This window comes from Cynocephalus volans, chromosome 11, assembly GCF_027409185.1.
Source record: "Cynocephalus volans isolate mCynVol1 chromosome 11, mCynVol1.pri, whole genome shotgun sequence".
Taxonomy (NCBI): domain Eukaryota; kingdom Metazoa; phylum Chordata; class Mammalia; order Dermoptera; family Cynocephalidae; genus Cynocephalus; species Cynocephalus volans.
Genome location: NC_084470.1, coordinates 122,612,005 through 122,632,672, shown reverse-complemented (window position 1 = coordinate 122,632,672; position 20,668 = coordinate 122,612,005). Strand labels below are relative to the sequence as shown.

The 20,668-nt window shown below is 39.4% G+C and overlaps 1 protein-coding gene across 8 annotated transcripts in view; it reads left to right on the top strand.

The window, feature by feature from the left end:
- Nucleotides 1–20,668, top strand: part of PPP1R12B (protein phosphatase 1 regulatory subunit 12B) — a 219,989-nt gene that overhangs the window by 170,249 nt on the left and 29,072 nt on the right. Inside the window, exon 20 of one of the 8 annotated variants that reach the window (XM_063113842.1) lies at nucleotides 16,703–16,844. The exons of 6 other annotated variants lie outside the window; for them this stretch is intronic. In XM_063113842.1, the coding sequence (XP_062969912.1) occupies nucleotides 16,703–16,735 (33 nt within the window). In that variant the 3' untranslated portion in view covers nucleotides 16,736–16,844. Of the gene's footprint in view, nucleotides 1–3,074; nucleotides 3,733–16,702; nucleotides 16,845–20,668 lie in introns of those variants that run through there. One more of the 8 variants, XM_063113845.1, reaches the window with a different exon arrangement.

Sequence of the window (20,668 nt, the reverse complement as noted above, 5' to 3'; positions counted from 1 at the left end):
AAACAAAAAAACCAAGTTTTGATTGTGACCCACAGTAAGAGATATATTTTGTAGTGACCCAGTATACATATAAATGTATTAAATAAAACTAAAACAGCAGTTTTATGAAAACTTGCTTTACTATGTGTAATTTGCTATTCCGTTTTACTTTTTATTGATCTGGTTATGAGCCACTAAATTGATTCATGACCTACTAATGAGTCTCAGTCTGTAGTCATTGTGCCTTCAGCCCATGTGATTGCCTGCTGCCATCAGCAAACCTAATTCTTTCGTGAATATAGAATGTTAGAGTCCCCTGTAATGAGAGGCTTTCTTTGAAAAGTTCTCTGGAGTTTTAAAAAAAAGTCATTTCTTTATCCCCCTTCCCACCCTAGTGGGATAAAAACAGTTTGGTTTTTTATTTTTATTTTTGAAACAATTTCAAACTTACAGAAGTATTTCAAGAATGGGTTAAAGAACTATATACCCTTCACCCAGAGACCACATTCAAGTTTCACCAATTGTCCCAATAATGTCCTTTGTAGCAAAAAGATCCAATCCAGGACCACAAGTTACACCCAATTTTTGTGTCTCTCTAGTCAGTTTTTACATGACTTTTATTAGCTTTGTTGACCTAAAAAGTAACTGAGGCTGAGTACCTATAGCAAGGATTTATTGAGCAAATGTGATGATTGCAATGGGGAGACACACAAATCAGGTTGTCCTGAGAAATGTGTTCCGAAGAGGGCCAGCAGAACTTAGCATTTTATAATCACAAGAAGGGGGAAAGAGGAGAGAAAGAGGACAGCCCTGACTAATTACTTCATCAGGCTTTCTATTGGTTGTACATGACATGTAGATTTGGAATTGTTTCTAGGATACATCCTGCATGCAAGAATCTAGGGTAAGGATCACATTCTAGATTATTTTATGGTTTTCTGGTGCCATCTTGTCTGCTTCTGAGTAAAAATGGTCTTATGATAACATTTTCCAGGTCAAGTAGACATGACTACAGACTTATCCCAGATCTTCCAGAGCAGTATAATTTAGCTGACCTGCTCAGAGCAGATTTTTTGGTTATCACCTTGTTATTTTTTGAAGGTAGCAGGCCAGTCACATATGTCCCTCAGTGCAGGTTTGCCCAATGTTTCCTCATGGCTAGACTCAGTTTATGCATTTTTGGCCACATGTTACAGGAGTGATACTGTGCTCTTCTCATTTTGTGCTATCAGTTTGTCCTGTCACTGGTGGTGTTGACTTTGATCACTGGATTAAGATGGTGTCTGCCAGCTTTCTCCACAGTAATGTTTGTTTTTCCCCTGTGATTAATAAATATTTTATGAGGTAATACTTGGAGATTATGTAAAATCCAGTTCCTCATCTACTTTTATCCACTAGTTTTAGCATCCATTAATATTCCTTTCTTAGATTGATTTTATGATGGCTGCCAAATGGTGATTTTTCTAACTTCATTACTCCTTCTACATTTATTGGGAGGCATTCTAATGTAAGGAAAACTTTCTCTCCTCCCTATTTATTTGTTCATTTATTTACTAATATAAATGTGTACTCATGGATTCCTATTTTATTCAATAGGTTATAATTCATTGCTTTCATTATTTATCTTGATGTTCATATTATTCCAGGTTTGGCTTTTTAGGCAGGCTTCTGTGTCCTTTTGTCATGTCATTTAAGCATTGTTTAAGCACTTTCTTTCTTTTTTTTTTTTTAAAGATGACCAGTAATGGGATCTTAACCCTTGACTTGGTGTTGTCAGAACCACACTCTCCAAGTGAGCAAACCGGCCATCCCTATACGGGATCCAAACCCATGGCCATGGTGTTGTCAGCACCACACTCTCCCACGTGAGCCACAGGCCGGCCTATTCTTAAAGAATTTTTTTGATTGGGAATGAATCAGGACTCCTCTATAAACTCTTCAACATGTATTCCTCAGACTAACCCCCAAGTAGCCGATCACTTTCCTTGATTTAATTGAACAAAATTGGTCATAGAAATAAAGAAGATATCAAGAAAATTAGAGGAAAAAGTGTGGCATGTTGGGAAGATTTGAAGGAAAGAGTATACATTTCATACAGAAAATTGGAGGGCAAGATAGAGTTTCCAAGAGCCCAGAGAGAAGTGAGTTGTTACTTTGGGGATAAACCTATTGGCTTATAAAGCATTTGGCCTAGAAATGTTGGATAGTGTAGTGATGACAACAGAGTGCAAAAGATTAAATTTGAGATGTTTCTTCAAGGCCAAATTCAAAATCCTTCAACACTAAGCAAAGAAATTCTTTTCTTTTTAACTCTTAATTTTCCCTGTACTGCTGAGTCTTATAGTCTTGCAGTTTGACTACTGTCTGTTTTCTCTCTTCATTTCTGACACTTTTTTCCCCCTCACCTTTATAACCCTTTTTCCTTCTTCATCTTCCCTAATTTTGGCATCTTAGGAAACTCTGGTAAGCTTTATACTTACAGACTCAGCCAGTAAGTTCTCTAATGTACAGAGAGTTTCCTTTTCAATGGGCCAAAGTTTCCATTTGCTTCTTCGTGGTGTATCAGGAATGACATCTCATTAAAATTGAACATAAAAGTCCTGAAGGTGCTTTGACTGATGTTTCTGTCTGGGCTTTGTTCCGTAAGAAATCCAGAAGTTGAAAAATCCCCGTTCTCATACTCAGAGAAGTGTTCAGAGAAATCGACCTTAGAGACTGCTGCCTACTCTGAGACAGTGGATACTGGAAAGTTGGTGGGGTTTGCCCTAGAGCATGCCCCCCAAAGAGCCTTCCCTTATTGCTAGAAGCTGGCGGGCTTTCTTTTCCTCCTACAAGTGGCAACCCGAATTCTGAGTTGAAAGTGAATCTTTGCCCTTGGCCCCTCTCCAGCATTCCTCGCTGAGCGAATAGGGATTTGGAATGTCAGAAAATAGAAGAGGGGAGGGGAAAAGATGTGTGTATGACTGTGAGTGTTTATATGTAAAAGCAGCTTCGTCTGGGAGGACTTAGGGAAACTTCTTCAGACTGCTTCCTTCTCATAAACTCGTGGTTCCTTATTTATATTTTTTTGTTTGTTTTTTGCTTTCTTAAGTTGTTTAACCTGAATTTATCAGCAGTTCTAACCCCTTTACAGTCCAATGGAGTCAAGCTCAGGGAAGACAGCATGATTTCCAGAGGATTTGTATTTCTTCCTTCTGGATAAAGTGACGGTAGTTATTCCTAGACTCGTCTCCAGCAGGATCCAAGGTCGTCTTTCTCTGGATTTAACCAGCAACCTAGAGTCAGGTTTTATTGGAGAGCAATCCTCAATAAGAAGTATCCTTTCAGGAGAACCCAGGACTCAATCTAAGCATAAAAGGTATTGCTCAGCACAGTACCCTCTACGGTAAGCTACCAGTCCTGAGCACTTGTGGTTGAAGCTGAATTGAAAATATTGATGGAACACGCCTCTCAGACTCTGTTTAACTGTGGACTGGTGCAAAGCTCAAGACTATAATTTACAGGGCTGCTTTTATCCTCTATTTAGTTCTATCCAAAGTCATCTTGCATCAACTCAAAAGGAGAAATTCTGTGAGGGTAACCTACAGGGGCGATTCTCAGCTTTGTGTGAAGAATCCTGTGGTTGAGTGTCTGTCTCCATCCTGAGGAACCATGTCCTCTTTATATACCCGAAGTAAAGAATTCACTCGGAATAGGAAATCTCAGTCTGATTCTCCCCCAGCATCTCCTTCCCCGACTGCCAAGACACTCCGAGTAAGCAGCATTTTTTATTTATGTATGTTCATAGTTGTGTCAAAGGTAGAGAATATACATAGCTTTGGGGGTTGGGTTTAGAGCAAAGGCATTTCAGAGCATATGGGAATCAGTACAAGAAAAAAGAAAATTGGCAAGTAAAGACGCTGTTAGCTTCTCTGCAAGAGGTTATGGTTCCTAATACTTAATATAGTCTTAAGTAAAAGCAGACTTAAATATGTCAGGCTACAATTTTTGTCTTTTAGCTTTTAACTATCAGTTGTAAACTGCTTGACAGTAAGATTTTAGAGTCCTTGTCACTATGTCTTACACTGCTTTTCTTATTTCTGTGGCTATATTTAGTTGCTGCCTTTCCTGTGTTTTATGGGCTAATACTATGTTTCGAGAGAAAAAACTGTCAGATGGCCATGAAACTGTATACATTGAACTTCAATTATGTGCAAGTTCTGTTTGTATGTTTGTGTTTGCATGGATATAAGATAGGAATGCCCTTGCCTATTTTGCATATCTGTCTGTCAGAGATAGAGAGAAAAACCAAAATGAGCAAGGAATCATGGATACTTGGAACCTTTCTCCTCAGTCACCAGGTGCCCAGGAAATTTCATGCTTAAAATCTAAAGAAATAACTCCCGGCCTTTGACAACCAGCTGTATGGAGGTGTTTATGATGTCCTAGGCAGAGCCATTTGAGACTTTTTTCCGTTTTCTCTAGTGAATGTTTCTATTGAAGTGATTTACATATGGACATTTACATCTAGTTTAGTGTCTTCCTCTGTAGGAAGCTGACAAAAGCAAGAACTGCTACCAGTAGCAAGCAGTGAGAAGCCCTGATGGGCATATTAGGTAGCAGGCAAGATTGGAGTTCCTTCTTAGGGAACTAGCTTGTGCTATACCATATACACAAGAGTAAGAAGAGGGATAGTCATAGCTTCCATATTTGGGAATGATGGGGAGAAAATCTCCAAGAAACCTTAATAGACAACTGTGTTTCTTTTCAGTTACTTTATGTCTATTTTCAATGTCTTTCTCATGGTATAAATCACCGTGGAATGGGATTTGGTGTATGGCATGTTGATCTGGGACCTCAGCCAGGGATGTTTAGTTACCAGAATACCAAGAGAATGTTGTTATGAACCTCTTTCATTCATAAGTTCTTTTTGTGATAGGACCAAGAGAGGCTCCAATGTATATGTCAATACCATTGAGTTCCATGAGTGTTTCCGCAACACATGGGCTGCAACCTTTCTTTTACAAGAAGCCACAGAATGCTTTCTCCCCGGAAGCTGTTGGGTATTTTTTGGTGGCTACCAACTGAGCTTCAAAAAACGGAGCACCTTTATTTCAGTTAGTGTTTCCCTTCCCCCTTATCATACTCAGTAGTACTTTTAGGTTTAAAGCCACCCACCTCCACTCTCCAAAAAAGGAAAAGAATAAAAAGATTAAAAAAGAGAGAAACAAACAAACAAACAAATAAATGAAATTAAAAGAGCCCTACACCACTATAACCACAGTTCCCAGAGCAATGTGGGATACCTAGAGAGCATTTAACAAATATCTGTTTAGTTAGCATCCTCCTTTTTTCCCTTTATTTTTCCATTTCTCCTTAGAGTTAGGTACTACTTTCTTCTTGTCTCATTCCTAACATCTGCCAATCACCCTTCCCACCCTCATTCCATCACTTCCCATCCCTGCCTTATAGACAGAGGTCACAGTGGGAGAAAATTTGAGAATTTGGATTACAGGAATCCAAAACATGGATGGCTTTAATAAGAGACTGCTTCCCAGTTTTAGTGGTCAGTGGTGTGTGTTCCCACAGTAGCATCAGCTCACTGTAACCAACTTTCAGTGTCCAAATGGCTTGAGACCATACTATAGAGAATGTTCATTTTCATTTACCACTCATATTCTATTATGTTTTTAATGTCTGAGAGTGAAAGATATGGAAGACTAATTTAGAAGCTGTTGCTATTTGGAATTGGTTATAAAACAGATTAATCTCCTAACATTCCGCTAGCCTAGCTCCTTTCCTCTCATGTCCAACTAATTAGGGTGCTCTTTAAAAAGTGGTTTTGGGTGCTCTTTAACAACTAGTTCTATGGTGGTGTTCTTGTGCTCATGGGCCTTCTGATGCCTGGTTGTGACTGGGCTGATCTGCTGGCTGGTTAGCTCAGTTGGTTAGAGCATGGTGCTGATAGCACCAAAGCCCAGGGTTCGATCTCTGTACTGGCCAGCTGCCAACAACAACAGCAAAAGAGCAGAGGCTGGTAATTGGCTGATCCTCTGCCACCCTGAAAGGCAGGTGTTGCTATCCCCATTTACGTTTGAGGAAACTGAGATACATTGCCCTACACCACTCAGCTAGTAAGCAGCAGTCTTGATTCAAGCTCAGGTCTTTCTGTCTCTAAAACCCATATTCATCAGCATCACCGGAGTACATATCAAATATATTTGAAGGTCAAGGGTAAGGATATGCTAAGGGGCAAAGGTGACAGTTAAAAACTTAAGTATATCCCCATACCAGCCAGCCACCAACAGAAGCTTAAGTAGCTGTGGGAGTCCAAAATTTATCCATGAGGGGACACAGAAAACTAAAATTGCAAGAAGGAGGAAGGCTGTGTCTATACCAAGGGAGGGAATGGACAGACTATAACTGAATCTTTTGTGCCTGGCTCTCATACCCTCTGAGACCATGGACCCCACAGAGCCTAAGATCTTGTGAGCTTCAGGGTCTTCAGATATCTCTCTTAAAGGTAGAAATGCTTGGGCCTTTACAGGGAAGATCCTGGGAAGTTTCTGTGTGCACTTAGAGTTAAGGTCAGGGCAGCTTTCTCATTGTCCTCATCCAAACCTCTGTGCCTGGTATACATACCTACAGTTTTCAGCTAGAGAAGGCACAGAATTAAAGAGGTGCAGCCCATGATCCAACATTCTTCAAAACAGATGATTGAAATCTTGAGCCAATATTTAAAAGTTAATGATTGTTTTTTTAGCGTTGTTAAAGGGTCTAAATATGAATTGCTTCCATATAAGGAAAATGTCCTCAAAGAGAATTTTTAAATAATGGCTATTCATATGGAGAGAATATTTTGGACACCTTGCTCTTAAGCAAATATTTGAGTAATAAGTATGAGCAGACTATAAGCTGTAACTCAAATGAGCATTATTTTTAACTTGAGAAAACAAAGGCAGGATGATTTTTCAGTGACTGGAAAACCGAAACTATTTTATTATATACCTTTACTTTTAAACTCCCAACAGCATCTGATACTTTTCATATTATGTAATTCAGTGTTTCTGTATTCAGTAAACCTGTGACCCTTTTTAATAACATAAAAATGTAAAGCTTGCCTGGAGATTGTGAAACTAATATACTCCCTAATGAAAAATCACTCATAAGCAAAAGATAAGTACGTGTGCTCACTAGCCAAGAAGATTTTTGTTTATATTCTCTAGTTTATATTTCAAAAGTAGTAAATATTTGCATTCTTTGCACACAAAATTATGCTATTAAACATAGTTTTTAAAAATATACACCCCTCTTTCTCCTTTTTTTATTAAAATACTTTTTTAAAAGTTTATTATTTATTAATTTTTTATTTTATTTTTTTTACATTCTATGATGTTGTTTCGGAGCAGTTGGCAGGGAGGGGGAGAGGGGAAAGGGGAAAGGGGAAGGAAGTAGGGTAGGAGAAGGAGGAAGGAGGAGGGGCGGGATTGAGGCCTTTGACACCCCCTCTCATTCCTGCATGGGAGACCAGGGGGCTTCCAGTGGTGGCTTGGTCATTGCTGGGCTGGGTGCAGATGTCAGCAGGAAGTGGCTGAAACCCTCACCCCCACCACCCCAGCTTAGGAGCCTGGGGCACTTCTTGCAGCAGGTTGTTGGTCGTTGTTGGGCTGGTTGCAGGTGGGGAGGGCAGGGCATGGCCAAGGCTTGAGGCCCCCCACTGCCCTGGCTCGGGAGAGCCTGGAGTGGCCCGGTGGTCATTGCTGGTGGTTGCGGGTGTTGGGGGTGTGGCTGAGGCCCCCAGCCCTTCCCCACTCCCTGGCTTGGTAGCCCAGGGGACTTCCGGGCCTTCTAGGTTTTATAGGTGTTCTTTGGTGATGTGAGACCTTTACTAGTTAATATGAAACTTTGTCTCTGGTCTGTGGGTATTTTGTTTTTCTTTCAGTTCTGTCTTAGATTATTTGCTGTTCCCACCACTTAAACTCTGCACTGGAACTAATTTGTTGTCCTTTACTTACTTCTAAAATGGGGGAACTTCTTCTGGGGAACAGGACTTAAGCTCTGTGGTTGAGCTAAATTGTTCCTTTGCTGCTGATTCCCTGGGGAAGGCTTTTTGTGCAGCTCAGGTTTTAATGGTTGACTTTCTAGGTGCTTCCAGGTTTCGTGAGATCTGGTACACGTGGGTTGTGTAGAAACTCTGGTCTGGGCCTGAGTCTTTTCAGTAAACTGCTCCCCCTGCAGTTCTGTATTCCTGACCAGTCTCCACTGAGTGGTCCTACACTGAATGGAGGGTTGTGGTGTCCCAGGGTTCTCCCAGTGGGCCCAAATCCCCTACCGCCTGTGCTCCAAACACTTCCCATGGGGTGGGCTGTGCCCCGGTCCCTTGTGATGACTCACCAGCCTGAGTGGTGCCTTTTTTTCAGTTGTTATGGCTCCTTGTCCCTATGTGGGTCCACAGGAAACCTATTAGTAGTCTCGCTGGCCTGGGGGCCACCAAAGGCCCACTTCTCCCCTCCTCCAAGCAACTTCATCTGAAGGTCACAGCTGCGGCTTTCTCCAGCTCCTGCCCTGTGTCCTCAACAGCTCCAGACTTGAAGCGACCAGGGCTTGAAACAGTCGGAGCAGTTCTTTCTTTCTCTCACGTGGCTTCTCCCACCTTCATGCACTCTGTAGGTCTCTCTTCTTCTTCCCCTGACTTCTAGTGGCCCCAGCTTGGCTGTAGTTGCTTTTTAATAGTTGTAAATTGGTTGATTTGTGGGAGAGAGTGAAGCTGGGGACTATCTATTCTGACATCTTGACCAGAAGATGGTGACCACACCTCTTTCTCAACAGGGAAAATACATATCCATCCTTTTGGTATCCCCCCACCTCCTGCTGTTCTCACTGAGAATGGCTATTGTAAGTGCTATGCTCCCAATATTGCTATTTTGGTCTCTGTTGAACCTGAATAATGAAATTTTTTTTTTTTTTTTTTTTTTTTTGTGACCGGTAAGGGGATCTTTGTGACCCTTGGCTTGGTGTCGTCCGCGCCGCTGCGCTCCCAGCACCGCACTCTCCCGAGTAAGCCACGGGGTCGGCCCAATGAAATAATTTTTTTAACCACTTCATTTGGCTTTCACACTAGTCTCAGGTTAGCTTAACATCTCTCCTTTTTCTCTAGAAGTTGGGGAATTCCCTGAATAACAGATCTGTTCACCTCTGACTTGTTACTCAGGAAAAGCAGAGCAACTTCTAGATTCACTCTCTTTTCTAACAGGATGCTATTTATGAGAATTTGAAGGCTCAGCCTTTCTTCTCACACCATGAAGCAACTACACCATAAGATGCTGGGTAGAGAAGCATTCTTTTGACACTTATTTTATAATATTAAAAAATTTTTTTGAACTACAAACACATTAGATTCCTCTTGCTCTTGCTTTTCAATCATTGTGTATGTTATTGGGTCTAAAGTTTTTAAATTCTATAACTTAGGAACTAGTCAATTTAGGTGGTTTAGCAGTTTTAAACATTCTGAAAGCAAGAGCCAGGTAATCGTTGATGAATATTCTCAAACTACTATTTGCTAATAAAAAAATGTTTTTCAATACAGTATATATCCAAAGAAAACAAATAGAAGAGAATGTAAAAATTGTAGTGCTTATTTGATATTTATTATATCAAATACATCTTGAAGTGGGTCATCAGCTGAATCCTGAGAATCTTTTAATTAGGCAAATTTTCATTGTTGTGATAATAGGATTTGACCTGCACTTATAAACCAAGATCAGTAGCATTTTACCATTTAATCTAGATTGCTCTTCCATCAGATCTAACATCTCAACAGAAAATACAAAGATTTTACATAATAATACTTTTCACCCCCACCATTAATACATACAAAAGGAACAGTTGATTAACTTGCTTTGTTTTACAACCAGCCCTACAAACTAATCCGAGCTGATAAATAATTGGATGATAAAGGATTGCTGCTTTCATGAGAGCTTGTCTGTGTGGCATCTCTGGTTAAAAGGCCAAAGGCACTCTGCATCTTAACCTTCTAGACTGTCAGTGTTGATAATCATTCTTCACATGTGCTTTGTACCCTCCTCTGGCAAGCACCAAACAGTTCTTTAGCATATTATCTTATCCTCTATACCTTTGATACTACATCTGGGGCACTACCAATCTGGGATCCATTTTTTTATTCTACTTTATAATCCAGTGTCATGGAATAAGAAACATTTGTGTGGGTGAACAATGCTAATTAAGGATAAAATGTTAAACATTTTTTCTGCCTGATTAAAACCACTAGTGTATTTTGTTTGTTTGTTTTTATTTATTCTACTCAAGAAAAGTCAATAAGCAGAAGTTCTTCAGCCCAAGGAATCTTCCTAGGCAAGAGTAGTAGAACCTGTAGGAGTAAAAGTAGTTTCCGCATTTGGAGCCATTACGTGAATTCTAGGTCTGTATTGGCCTAGTTAACTCATGTCCTATGTAGACCTGGAGGAGATGGCATCTGAAGTCTTGGTTTGTTGACCAGAGAGACTAGGAGTTTCAAAGGCATCAGTTCCTTTCATGCAAGTCATGTCCTGCCTTTGCCACTCTAATTTGCTGGTTCTGTGATAGATGAGTATCAAGGCCACCTGTGCTATTTTGAATCCTCCCACAGTTAGTAATCCATGAGCATCTGCTATTTAGTAGGCCCCATATTGGACACTGCAATTAATAAATTAAAGGCACAGTTCCTCCCCTCAAAGAATTGACAGTCTAATTGGGGACATAAGAAAATTAAGAATTACAACACAGGGGGGTGAATTTTCTAATAAAAACATATAGGTACAGGGTGTTTTAGGGAATCAGTCAAGTGGTAAAAGCATTAGCCTGATGTTCAAGGAGCAATAGAAGCTAGGTGGGCAAAGAAGAAGGAAACAGCACATTACAAAAGTAGAAAAAAATATATGAGAAAATATGTCATTATTTTGAGAGCTACAGATTAGTGTGGCTAGAACAAAAGATATATTTAGAAGTGTAATAGGAAATGAGGCTGGAGACAGCAGGGGCCAGGTCATGTCGGGCTTAGTATATCATTTTGAGGATTTGGGGAGTTATCCTGTGGATAACGGATTGAAGATTTGAGGTAAAGTTGCTATGATCTGAATTGCATATTAGAGAAATAATTCTAGCAGCTATGGAAACTGGATTGTTTAGAGAGAGGATCAGGAGATGGTCAGGTCAGTTGCCCCCTGATTTCAGTGTTCCAGGTGAGAAATAAAGGCCTGAACAGAGGCATTCTCCAGGTAGTACAGAGAAGCATTAAGTTATTTAGAAGACAGAATTGACAAGACTGGAGGTCTGATAGAATGGGGGCAGGGATGAGCCTGGGAGAGGACAGAATTAAAGATGACTCCCAGGTCTTTGGTTTAGGTGATCAGTAGAAAATGGTATGACAAAACTGGGTTGGCAAACACAGGAGGCAAAAGGATGTTGAGTAGGAAAATGGTTTCACTTTTGTATATGTTGCATTAGAGGTACTTTGGGACATTCAGATAGTGATATCCAGGAAGTAGTTGATCTGAAGCTCAGGAGAAAATTATGGGCCAAACATATTGATATTTACAATTGAATTCATGGGAGATGTAACATAAGGAAAGGGCTAAAAATAAACTTTGGGGGAGTAACCACAAGCAAATAGAGATATACTTCTTCTTCTCATAGCTTTTTCCTATTCATTTACCACTGGAATCACATGCAGGAAGACCTCAGGTCCTGTTCTTGTTTCTTTGTTTAGAAGTATTGTAGTCAACCTTATGTTACAGTGATAAGCTTCAGTTCTCAAAGGATCCAGAAATTTAGGAGGTCAGTTAAGGGTCACTTGGTTTTGAGTTTTGGGTCGGTTTCTAGTTTTGTTTTCAGTATATAACCAGCCCTGTGACCAGGGATTGTTTTTTCAAATTTGAAAAAACAGCTTCTAAGACTACCAGACTACTAAGCATTGTTTTTTATTTCTTTTTCTCAATCTCATAATATTGGGTGAGCTGATGCTTAATAGCAGTCAGAAGACCAAAGGGAAATGATTAGAGTTGGCTTTCATCAGCCATTTATTCTCTTTAAGCTCCTTAGCAAGCTCAGCCCCTTTTTGGTTCTGTTCTCAGCCTGCTGGTTATGAAATGGAGGTGGTTATCCGCAACTGGGGTGTTAGTTCTCATCACAGCCCCCAAACCCAGCAACATTCTTTGGTTACACAATGCAGGGAGTTCTGCCAGTGAGATGAATAAAGATACTGAAACTGTCTCTGAACTTTAACCTCTTCATGGTTCATTATGAAAGCAACATTTTCATATAGGAGTTGTAGGTAAAATATCAAGTGGCTATTTTTAAAGTTGTTCATGTGAAAATTTTAAGTATTCTAGATTTAAATTAAATTGCAAAATAAAGTATATTAAAGCATTTTTTAAAAAAATCTTGTGTTGCTTTCCAAAATCAACTTCAAGTGATTGGTTATCTGGGAAAGAATATAACCATTCAGACAGTAGAATAATGACCTTAAATGTCTGTAGGTTAGAAAGAGTAAGTAGGAATTAGCGTGGATAATCAAAATCTACAAATAATAAAAACTCTTTGTTTGAGTACTAAGGAATTTGTTTGGGATTTTTCCTCTTGCAGCCAACAAGAACTGGGAGAGCCAAAGGACCAAAGGGGAACAAGAGAGATAGAATGGAAAAACAGAGGAAACTGTAGTAATATCAATAGGTAACATTAATAGAACATTTATTATAGGTCAGTGTTGTACCAAGCACTTATATTTATTGCTTTCAATATTTAATGCTTTTGATAACCTTATGCACCAGGTACCATTACCCCCATTTTGCTGATGAGGACACGAAGGCAGAGAGAAGTTAAGTAATTATCTAAGATCACATACCTAGTAAATGCTGGAGCCAGGAGTCTGGCTCCAGAGCCTCAGTCTTAACTCGTAAGGTTTGTAGCTACTCTGGTGTAACTACTGTCTCTCCATTAAATAGCTCCTGAATTATTGCCAGTATCTCTGACTACTGCATCTGATTTGGAAAGGGAGATGGTGACAGCAAAAGCTATTTTAAAAGAAGAAGAATTTCACAGAATAATTTAGGAAGAGACAAATATAAATTAGTAAAAAATCAGAATTTTACATCATTTTTAAATAGGTATAGTTTTATTATTTATAAGTATCTATGATAAAACTATTGGCTTATAACTTTGCTAGGGAGAAGAGATTTGCTGTTCCCTTGAACATTGTGATCTAAAATCATTTTAGTGAGTGTATCAATTATGTGTAGTTACTCTAAAGCCATTTATAATGCTCAAAAATGGATTTTTCCCCCCTATATAAAGATGACTGGTAATGGGATCTAAACCCTTGGCTTGGTGTTGTCAGCACCACACTCAGCCAGTGAGCAAACCAGCCATCCCTATATAGGGTCCGAATCCATGGCCTTGGTGTTGTCAGCACCGCACTCTCCCGAGTGAGCCCCGGGCCAGCCCCTAAAAAAAAAAAATGGATCCTTTAAGTAGTCAGGTAATTTATCTTATTTTGTTTATGCTATTAATTTACTTTGTAAATTAATTTTAAACAGATAGTAAGTACAAAGGTAAGCTTCAACTCAGGACCTGTTAAATTATAACAAGTTCTGAATTAGTAGAGCCTGAATTATTGAGGTTTTCATATCTGAGGGACCCTTCCCCCGCCAAAAAAAAAAGCAGGTAAACTGCAAAAGTGTTTCCTGTCTCAAAGTTCTACATTTTACAATAACTGCTTTGCTCTGGGAGGTGGTTTAGTCCCCTAAATCCAAAGAACCTTGTGTATCTGCACATTCAAATTCCCTGGGAATATGAGTAGAAAAACCACAGAAGGCTTTGGTTCTTCATCTTTCAGAGCTTCACCTTGCAGAACAGAGCAGCACTTTAGGATAACTCTGGCCCTAGCAAGGGCCCAACTTATGCCAGATTTTTTACAAGTCACACATGATAATGTCATTTTTTCATGACCACTCAGTTTCAAACTTCAGGCTGATACAAGGGTACTTCCAAAAGTTTATGGGAAAATAGAATTGAAAGATGGTATGAAAAACAAAAAAGACAATACAAATCTTCCCATGAACTTTTTGAAGTACACCATATATCCACTAGGCCTGTATCTTCCATAAAGCCTTGCCAAAAATCTCTAATCAGTATTGGTCTCTCCCTCTCCTGGCTACCCTTTTTATTTACTGTATGTACCAGATAGTCTAGTTTTTTATTACATTCAACAGATTGCCTTCTTGCATTACTCTCTGATTGTTTCATGTGTGTGCTTATCTTTCTTCCCCAAAGAAGGGCGTTTTGAGATCAAAGAACCATGCCTTCTGTAATCATCCATTTTATTCCTCTAACTACCACTCATAAGACTGGGCACACACAGATTCTTAATATAAATACTCCCAGGGGATGAACGCTGATGCCTGTTTAAGATTTGGTCTCTCTGCTCCTATCCTATTTGGCCATCTGGAAAGGCATCAGCAGCCACACACTAGAGAATCCTATTTCTGAAATGGCAGCCAACCATAGGTCTTCCCAGTGCAGTTCAGATTCCTGTTTATTGCAATTTGCTACTATTTCTATAGTTCCAAAATATGTGTGTTAATATTTTGGTTTCTGTGAGGACTGAAAGAGAAAAAGCTAAGAACAATGGAAGCCCCTGATCTTCTGTGGAAACTACTTAGAAATAAAAAGTTTTATCTTATGTTACTTAGGTCCCAATTGTTTATTTCCTCTTGAAATGTGAGGTCTGGAGAGCCTCACTAATCCCTTTGCGAAGGTTTTGATTCACAGCCTAGTCCAAATAAAATTAAAACTGCTACCCCAACAGGCTGCTAGACTGTGATGTTTACCATGTAAAAAAAATCCATTTCTTCACATGCGTCAGGCATGGGAAGCTTATAGTGTAAAGAGTTATAATGGTGGTCAGTAACAACATCTGTTAAAGAGCCTTGATAGACTAGTGGAGTGAGACCTGGAAACTCAGAGAAACAGAGTGAAACTCAAAACAGTGGGATTTAAAGCCTGAATAAGGACTTGAAAAATATATGGTTTAGGGCTGGCCAACTAACTCAGTTGGTCAGAGCATGGTGTTGATAACACCGAGGTCGATCTCTATACCAGCCAGCCGTGAAAATTAATTAATTAATGGCTTATTCTGTGCAGTATTTCCTAACTATTTTGGGGGGAGTAATCAGGCTTCTTTTCTCATGAGTTCACTGAGCTTGTTTTTTGGATTACCTGAATGTGTTTTGTGGGCTTCCATAGTTTCAGGTGGTCATACACACCAATGTGAACCTAAAACTCCAAGCTATGGGGAAAGTAAAAATAGATGATAAATGTGAGAAATGTGACCCATGTGCTAGAGCCACGAGTTTTAGAGCTCATCATTCTCCTTTTGGTCATTTTCATCTTATAGAGTACACAGCATGGGAAGAATATGCCTGAGCCTGCAGATGTATTTATAGATCATAAGGAGTTTATGAATTATCTTCAGATATAAAATTGCTTGTCTCAGATATTTTATGGAGGCCTTTGTATATTCATGTTTCCTTTTACAATAAGTGCATTTTGTGAGTTCCAAGAAAATCCAAAAATTCTTCAGAAGCTGGGAATATCCACAAAGAAAAGGTACAGGCCTGCATAGAAACTAAGAGCTATAAAATTTCAATAATATTTAGGTAGCACGATAGATACAATAAAAGCCAAGTCTATCATTTAATGAACTTAATGATTTTTCTTTTAATACGTGAGGTGTCATTACTTGATCTCATTTCCGCATGCAATATTAAATTGATAGGGTAGTTACAATCTGGTAGATGAGATTTTTCAGAATTATTTATACTATAAATAATTCAATGTAAGTACTATATTTGACTTTCCTGTTTAACTGTTTTTGTTCCTTATGTATTAAATAGTTGGTAAAGACAAATCAAAGAGTATGATATGATGAAGATATATGTGATTTAGTATTTGCTTGTAAAAGCTAATTTTTGCTTGGAAGTATACTCTCTTACACACATGTATGCCTGTTCACATGGATGCACACTTTTTCCCAGCATAAGCTAGTTCTTTTGGCATTGTTCTGATTCTGAATGTATATAGTCATGCAATGCACCTGAGAGGCTGTGTACTACGGATGTTTCTTTTAGGATGTTGTAGATAAACTACCATATTTTTTTAAATGGGGAATTTTGTGATAGTCAGAATTGTTAAAAATGGCTCCCCAAGGGGCCAGCCCGTGGCTCACTTGGGAGAGTGTGGTGCTGATAACACCAAGGCCACGGGTTCAGATCCCTATATAGGGATGGCCGATTAGCTCACTTGGGAGAGCGTGGTGCTGACAACACAAAGTCGAGGGTTAAGATCCCCTTACCAGAGTCATCTCTAAAAAAATAAAAATAAAAAATGGCTCTCCAAAGATGTCCTGGCCTAATCTCCAGAATCTATATGTATGGTGAGATGGCTCTCCCATGATTATGTTATGTTATATGGCACAGTTGACCTTAACATAGGAAGATTTTTCCAGGTGGGTCCGATCTAATTACATGAGCCCATAAAAGCAGACAGCTTTCGGGGCCAGCCCCGTGGCTCACTCGGGAGAGTGCGGCGCTGGTAGCGCTAAGGCCGCGGGTTCGGATACTATATAGAGATGGCTGGCGCCCTCACTGACCACACCGTGCCGAGGGTTGTGATACCCTGTCTGCTTTCTCAGCTGATGATGGAAGGCGAAACAAGAGAAATCTGAAGTGTGAAAAGGACTCAATTTGCCATTGCTGGTTTTAAGATGGAAGGGGCTGTGTGAGAAGGAACGTGGGAACCTCTACAAGGAGTGAGCAGCCACCAGCTGACAGCCAGCTGGGCAACAGGGACCTGAAACTTACAGCCACCAGGAACTGGATTCTGCCAACAACCTGAATGAGCCTGAAAGCAGATTTTTCCCTAGATCCTTCAGATAAGAGTTCAGCCAGCATACACCTTGATTTCAGTCTGTTGGGAACCTAAGCGGGGAACCCAGTAGAGCTGTGCTGGACTTCTGACTTACAAAACTGTGAGATAATTTGGGTTTTTAAGCCACTAAGTTTTGTGGCAATTTGTTTTGACAATAGAAAACTAACACAATTTAAAATTTGATGATATTAAGGAAATGGCATTAATTTTTAGATGTGAAAAAAAAGCTAATACAGGCTTCATCATCACTGTCCTCTACTGTCACATCTTTTGAGTAAATTTTGAAAGTTCTTATTCCACCCACTTGAATTTCCAAATTGTGCAGGACCCCCAAATGTATTCCTGGAACAATACAGGCTCAGAAAGATCCACTTCAAAGCTAGAGGTTGGTAGACTCTCCCTATTTCACATTTCCTGAGTATTCCATCTGTTTGAGTTGTGAAGGGTATTCTTTCCTTAAGGTAGAAGGCTAGAAAATCTTTGTCTCTCTTAGACATGTATATGAATTAACTCAGATCATGATTAGTTTGCAGTGGCCCTGAAAATCTGAAGGGTCCTTGCTACAGCCACACTCATATCATTGGCTTGTTCATTATGAGTCATTAATCTGAGAACACTGAAAGGAAAGGCTGGTTTTCTGTAGAACATCCCAGAATAGCTCAAATTGTTTCCCCTGGCTCAGCTAGTGCACAAAACATGATATAAAATGTTCCTTCTGCTTAGTTCCTCTTCAGGGAAAATGTAAATAGGAAATTTTTTCCCATCACTGTGGGGTCAGGCCCTGACTCCAAAGGAACATGGTGAGTTAAACCAGCTTCGGCTTTGGCAGTAGACATGTGACTTGGTCTCACTTCTTTCCCTTGGGCCCAGCTTTACAGAGCCACAATTTTATTTTAAACTTGGTAGAAGGAGTTTGGTTTTAATTATGTGCTTTCTTGAACTCCTGATAACTTTCAAGTTAAAAGCTTTTGTGGGGATTTTTCTAAGCCAGTCTCTGGTGTTTTGAGGGCCTTACACATTTCACAAATCAAAACCAGCCTGGTTCCTGTCTCTTTCTAGGATTGCCATCTGAATTAATGGTAATCTTCACTCTGTTCTTTTATTAGAAACAGGCCCAAGCAATGAGATTCTTATGGCAGAATTTCAAGAGTATGGAAGGAAGGAGTCTGCTTCTTAGTTTGGGGATATTTTTAAATCTATGGTCTATCTAGCTAATCATTCTTTTTACCTCTACTCTCTGTAATCATGTTGGTTTCTAAGCAGCTTTTAGTCTGTTCTGCTCCAGGGTCCCATTCACAATATATATCGCCCCCCAATGGGGCCATAAAAGCTGTGAAAGTAATTCCTTCTCTGAGCAGTTTTTCCTCAAGTCATACACACCAGAGTGTCTCATCTTACCATCATTCGTCTTCAATAGAAGGTAAAGCCAAATGGTCTTTACTGAAAACATTTATAGAAGTTCCTTCTAAGACTTCCTGATTGGAGCATATGATGTAATAATACATTTGTGTATTATCTGCAAATTAGATAAAAGATTCATGCCTTTTCTAAAATATATGATGTCATCATGTACAGATAAACTATTCAGACTACCTAAAGAGTAGAGAAACTGCTCTGTTTTTAAAAGAGAGAGAGCATACAGAGGAGGAAGGGTGAGAAGATGGGCCCACTCCCAGAACATAGGTAAGAGGAACCCATGTTCCTAGCCTCCAAAGGATCATAGATCACTGGTCTCTAAGCCCTGTGTTCTAGGACTTCTTATTTCCTGCCCAATAAGCTGACCTCTTAGAATCCTCTTCTCTGGGAGAAACTTCACTGTTCATTTTCCTAGCCTGTGTTCTGCTTCCCTCTTTTGATATCACTTCCTAGCTCACTGTTCCCCTGAGACCACTTAGGCAAACTCTCATTCTATCTTATCTCCTGCTCTCTAGGTTTACTCAGAAGTCTCCCTGCAGGGTAGGCAGTCAGTTTTCTAGAATAAGAAGCAGTGTCAGCCTAGCAGTTGAACTATGCTTAGTTTGAGTGACAGCAGGATTAAGGGGAAAAATTAAAATCTCCTGCACAATTCAGCCGCTCTGCTTCTGTACCCAAGAAACCCAAACTTCTCTCCCTAAGTCTAACCAGTGTTTTTTCATCAAACCCCAGATTATCTAGGATATCAAGAAGCCAAGCAAAACAGTAGTTTCTAGAGGTGTTCCACCAGTGAAAATCAGTTTGGAAGTATGATCTAAAAACCTACATCATTTTATCAGAAGCTAGGGAATTAAACACTAAATTCTGTGTACTTTCAAGCTATCTTGCCTTCCAGCCTATAAGTATACTCTTTTTAGGCTAAAAAACATAAAGGAAACCATTTCTATTAAAGTAAGAATACCATGTCCTTTGGAAATCCCAGTTTTCTTCCTTTTTTGAAATAATAGTGTTTGTATTATGGTAGCTAACTATATTACCTCTACTGCATTCAAATCTTGCTAATCTTTGAGGTTTTAGGAGGTTTATATGCTCTCCTCTGATTGGTTGGATTGACCTTTCTGGGTCATTGTTGAGGCTAGCCCTTGAAGGCAATGATAAAAAATGTAAGGATTCCTCCTAGCCCCAAAAGTCAGGTAAAAGCTGGGGCAAATGTTAGAAGTAGTGAAGAAAGACCAAGGATTACCTTAGAAGTTCCTTTTTCTCTGATATCTGGATCTAGGTGAATTGTCTACTGGATCACTCATCACCTACACATTTTTTTTTTTTTTTCACCTACACATTTTTATAAAAGATTACTCAGAAAAAAAATTGATAACAAGGAATCTTAACATTCCTAAAAAAGATGATAAACAACAGGCTGCAATATTTGCTTTTAGTTACTCCTGGCAGGCAGAAGTAAGAGTGTCATTTGTCAGCCTCTTAGATGGCTGTCTGTAGGAAACATCTCCTGCATTAAACCTGAAGCAAGAACTGGTTTGGTGATGACAAACTTGAGTACCATTAGCATTACCTTCCTCCATGTTCTCTCATCTGTGGAAACATCAACTTAGGCCTCTTGAAAACCCTGTAAAATCTGCCTCTTCATATCCAGGAATCCCACAGGCTTTCTCTGGTCACTGCTTGATAGTGCTAACCTATATTTTGTGTTTTTCAGTTTTTAAGTGCTTCTGTTTTACATCAACCCCCTCAGTGGACACTGTACAGTATAGACAGCCGTACTATACAGTCCTATATCTGTCTGAGAACTTTCTTGGGTGTGGTGATGGCATAAATAGCTTCATTGTGCTTCCAGAACATTCTAAATGAAAAGGGTTAATTATGTGTCATTCTTATAGGAATAAATCAATGGAAATGATTAGTATGCTTTGATATATATAATGACTAAGATTCATAACTGGTAAAATCCTAATTTACCTATTTTAGTGAGGGGGGAAAAATGTCTGTTTTTTCATTAGAGTCTCCTGCCGGAGGCCACACAGCAGAATTTAAAGCTGAAGATGTAGTAAAATCTTACCCAACAAACATGATATTTACAAAAAAGAAACTGGAAAAAAGAAAAAAAAATTTTTTTCAAGTGAGGTACCTCCTTTCAGGAAAAAGTAAGTCAGCAAATAGGCATGATTTAATTGTCAGAAAGAGTTTATAAGGCCTCAGTCTGTATACACCATGTAGAAATGGCTTTTATTTCAGTAGGAGGAAGAAAAAGAAGGCACAAGGCAGACCAGTTTGATTATAAATGGGCCATTTTTCATATCTA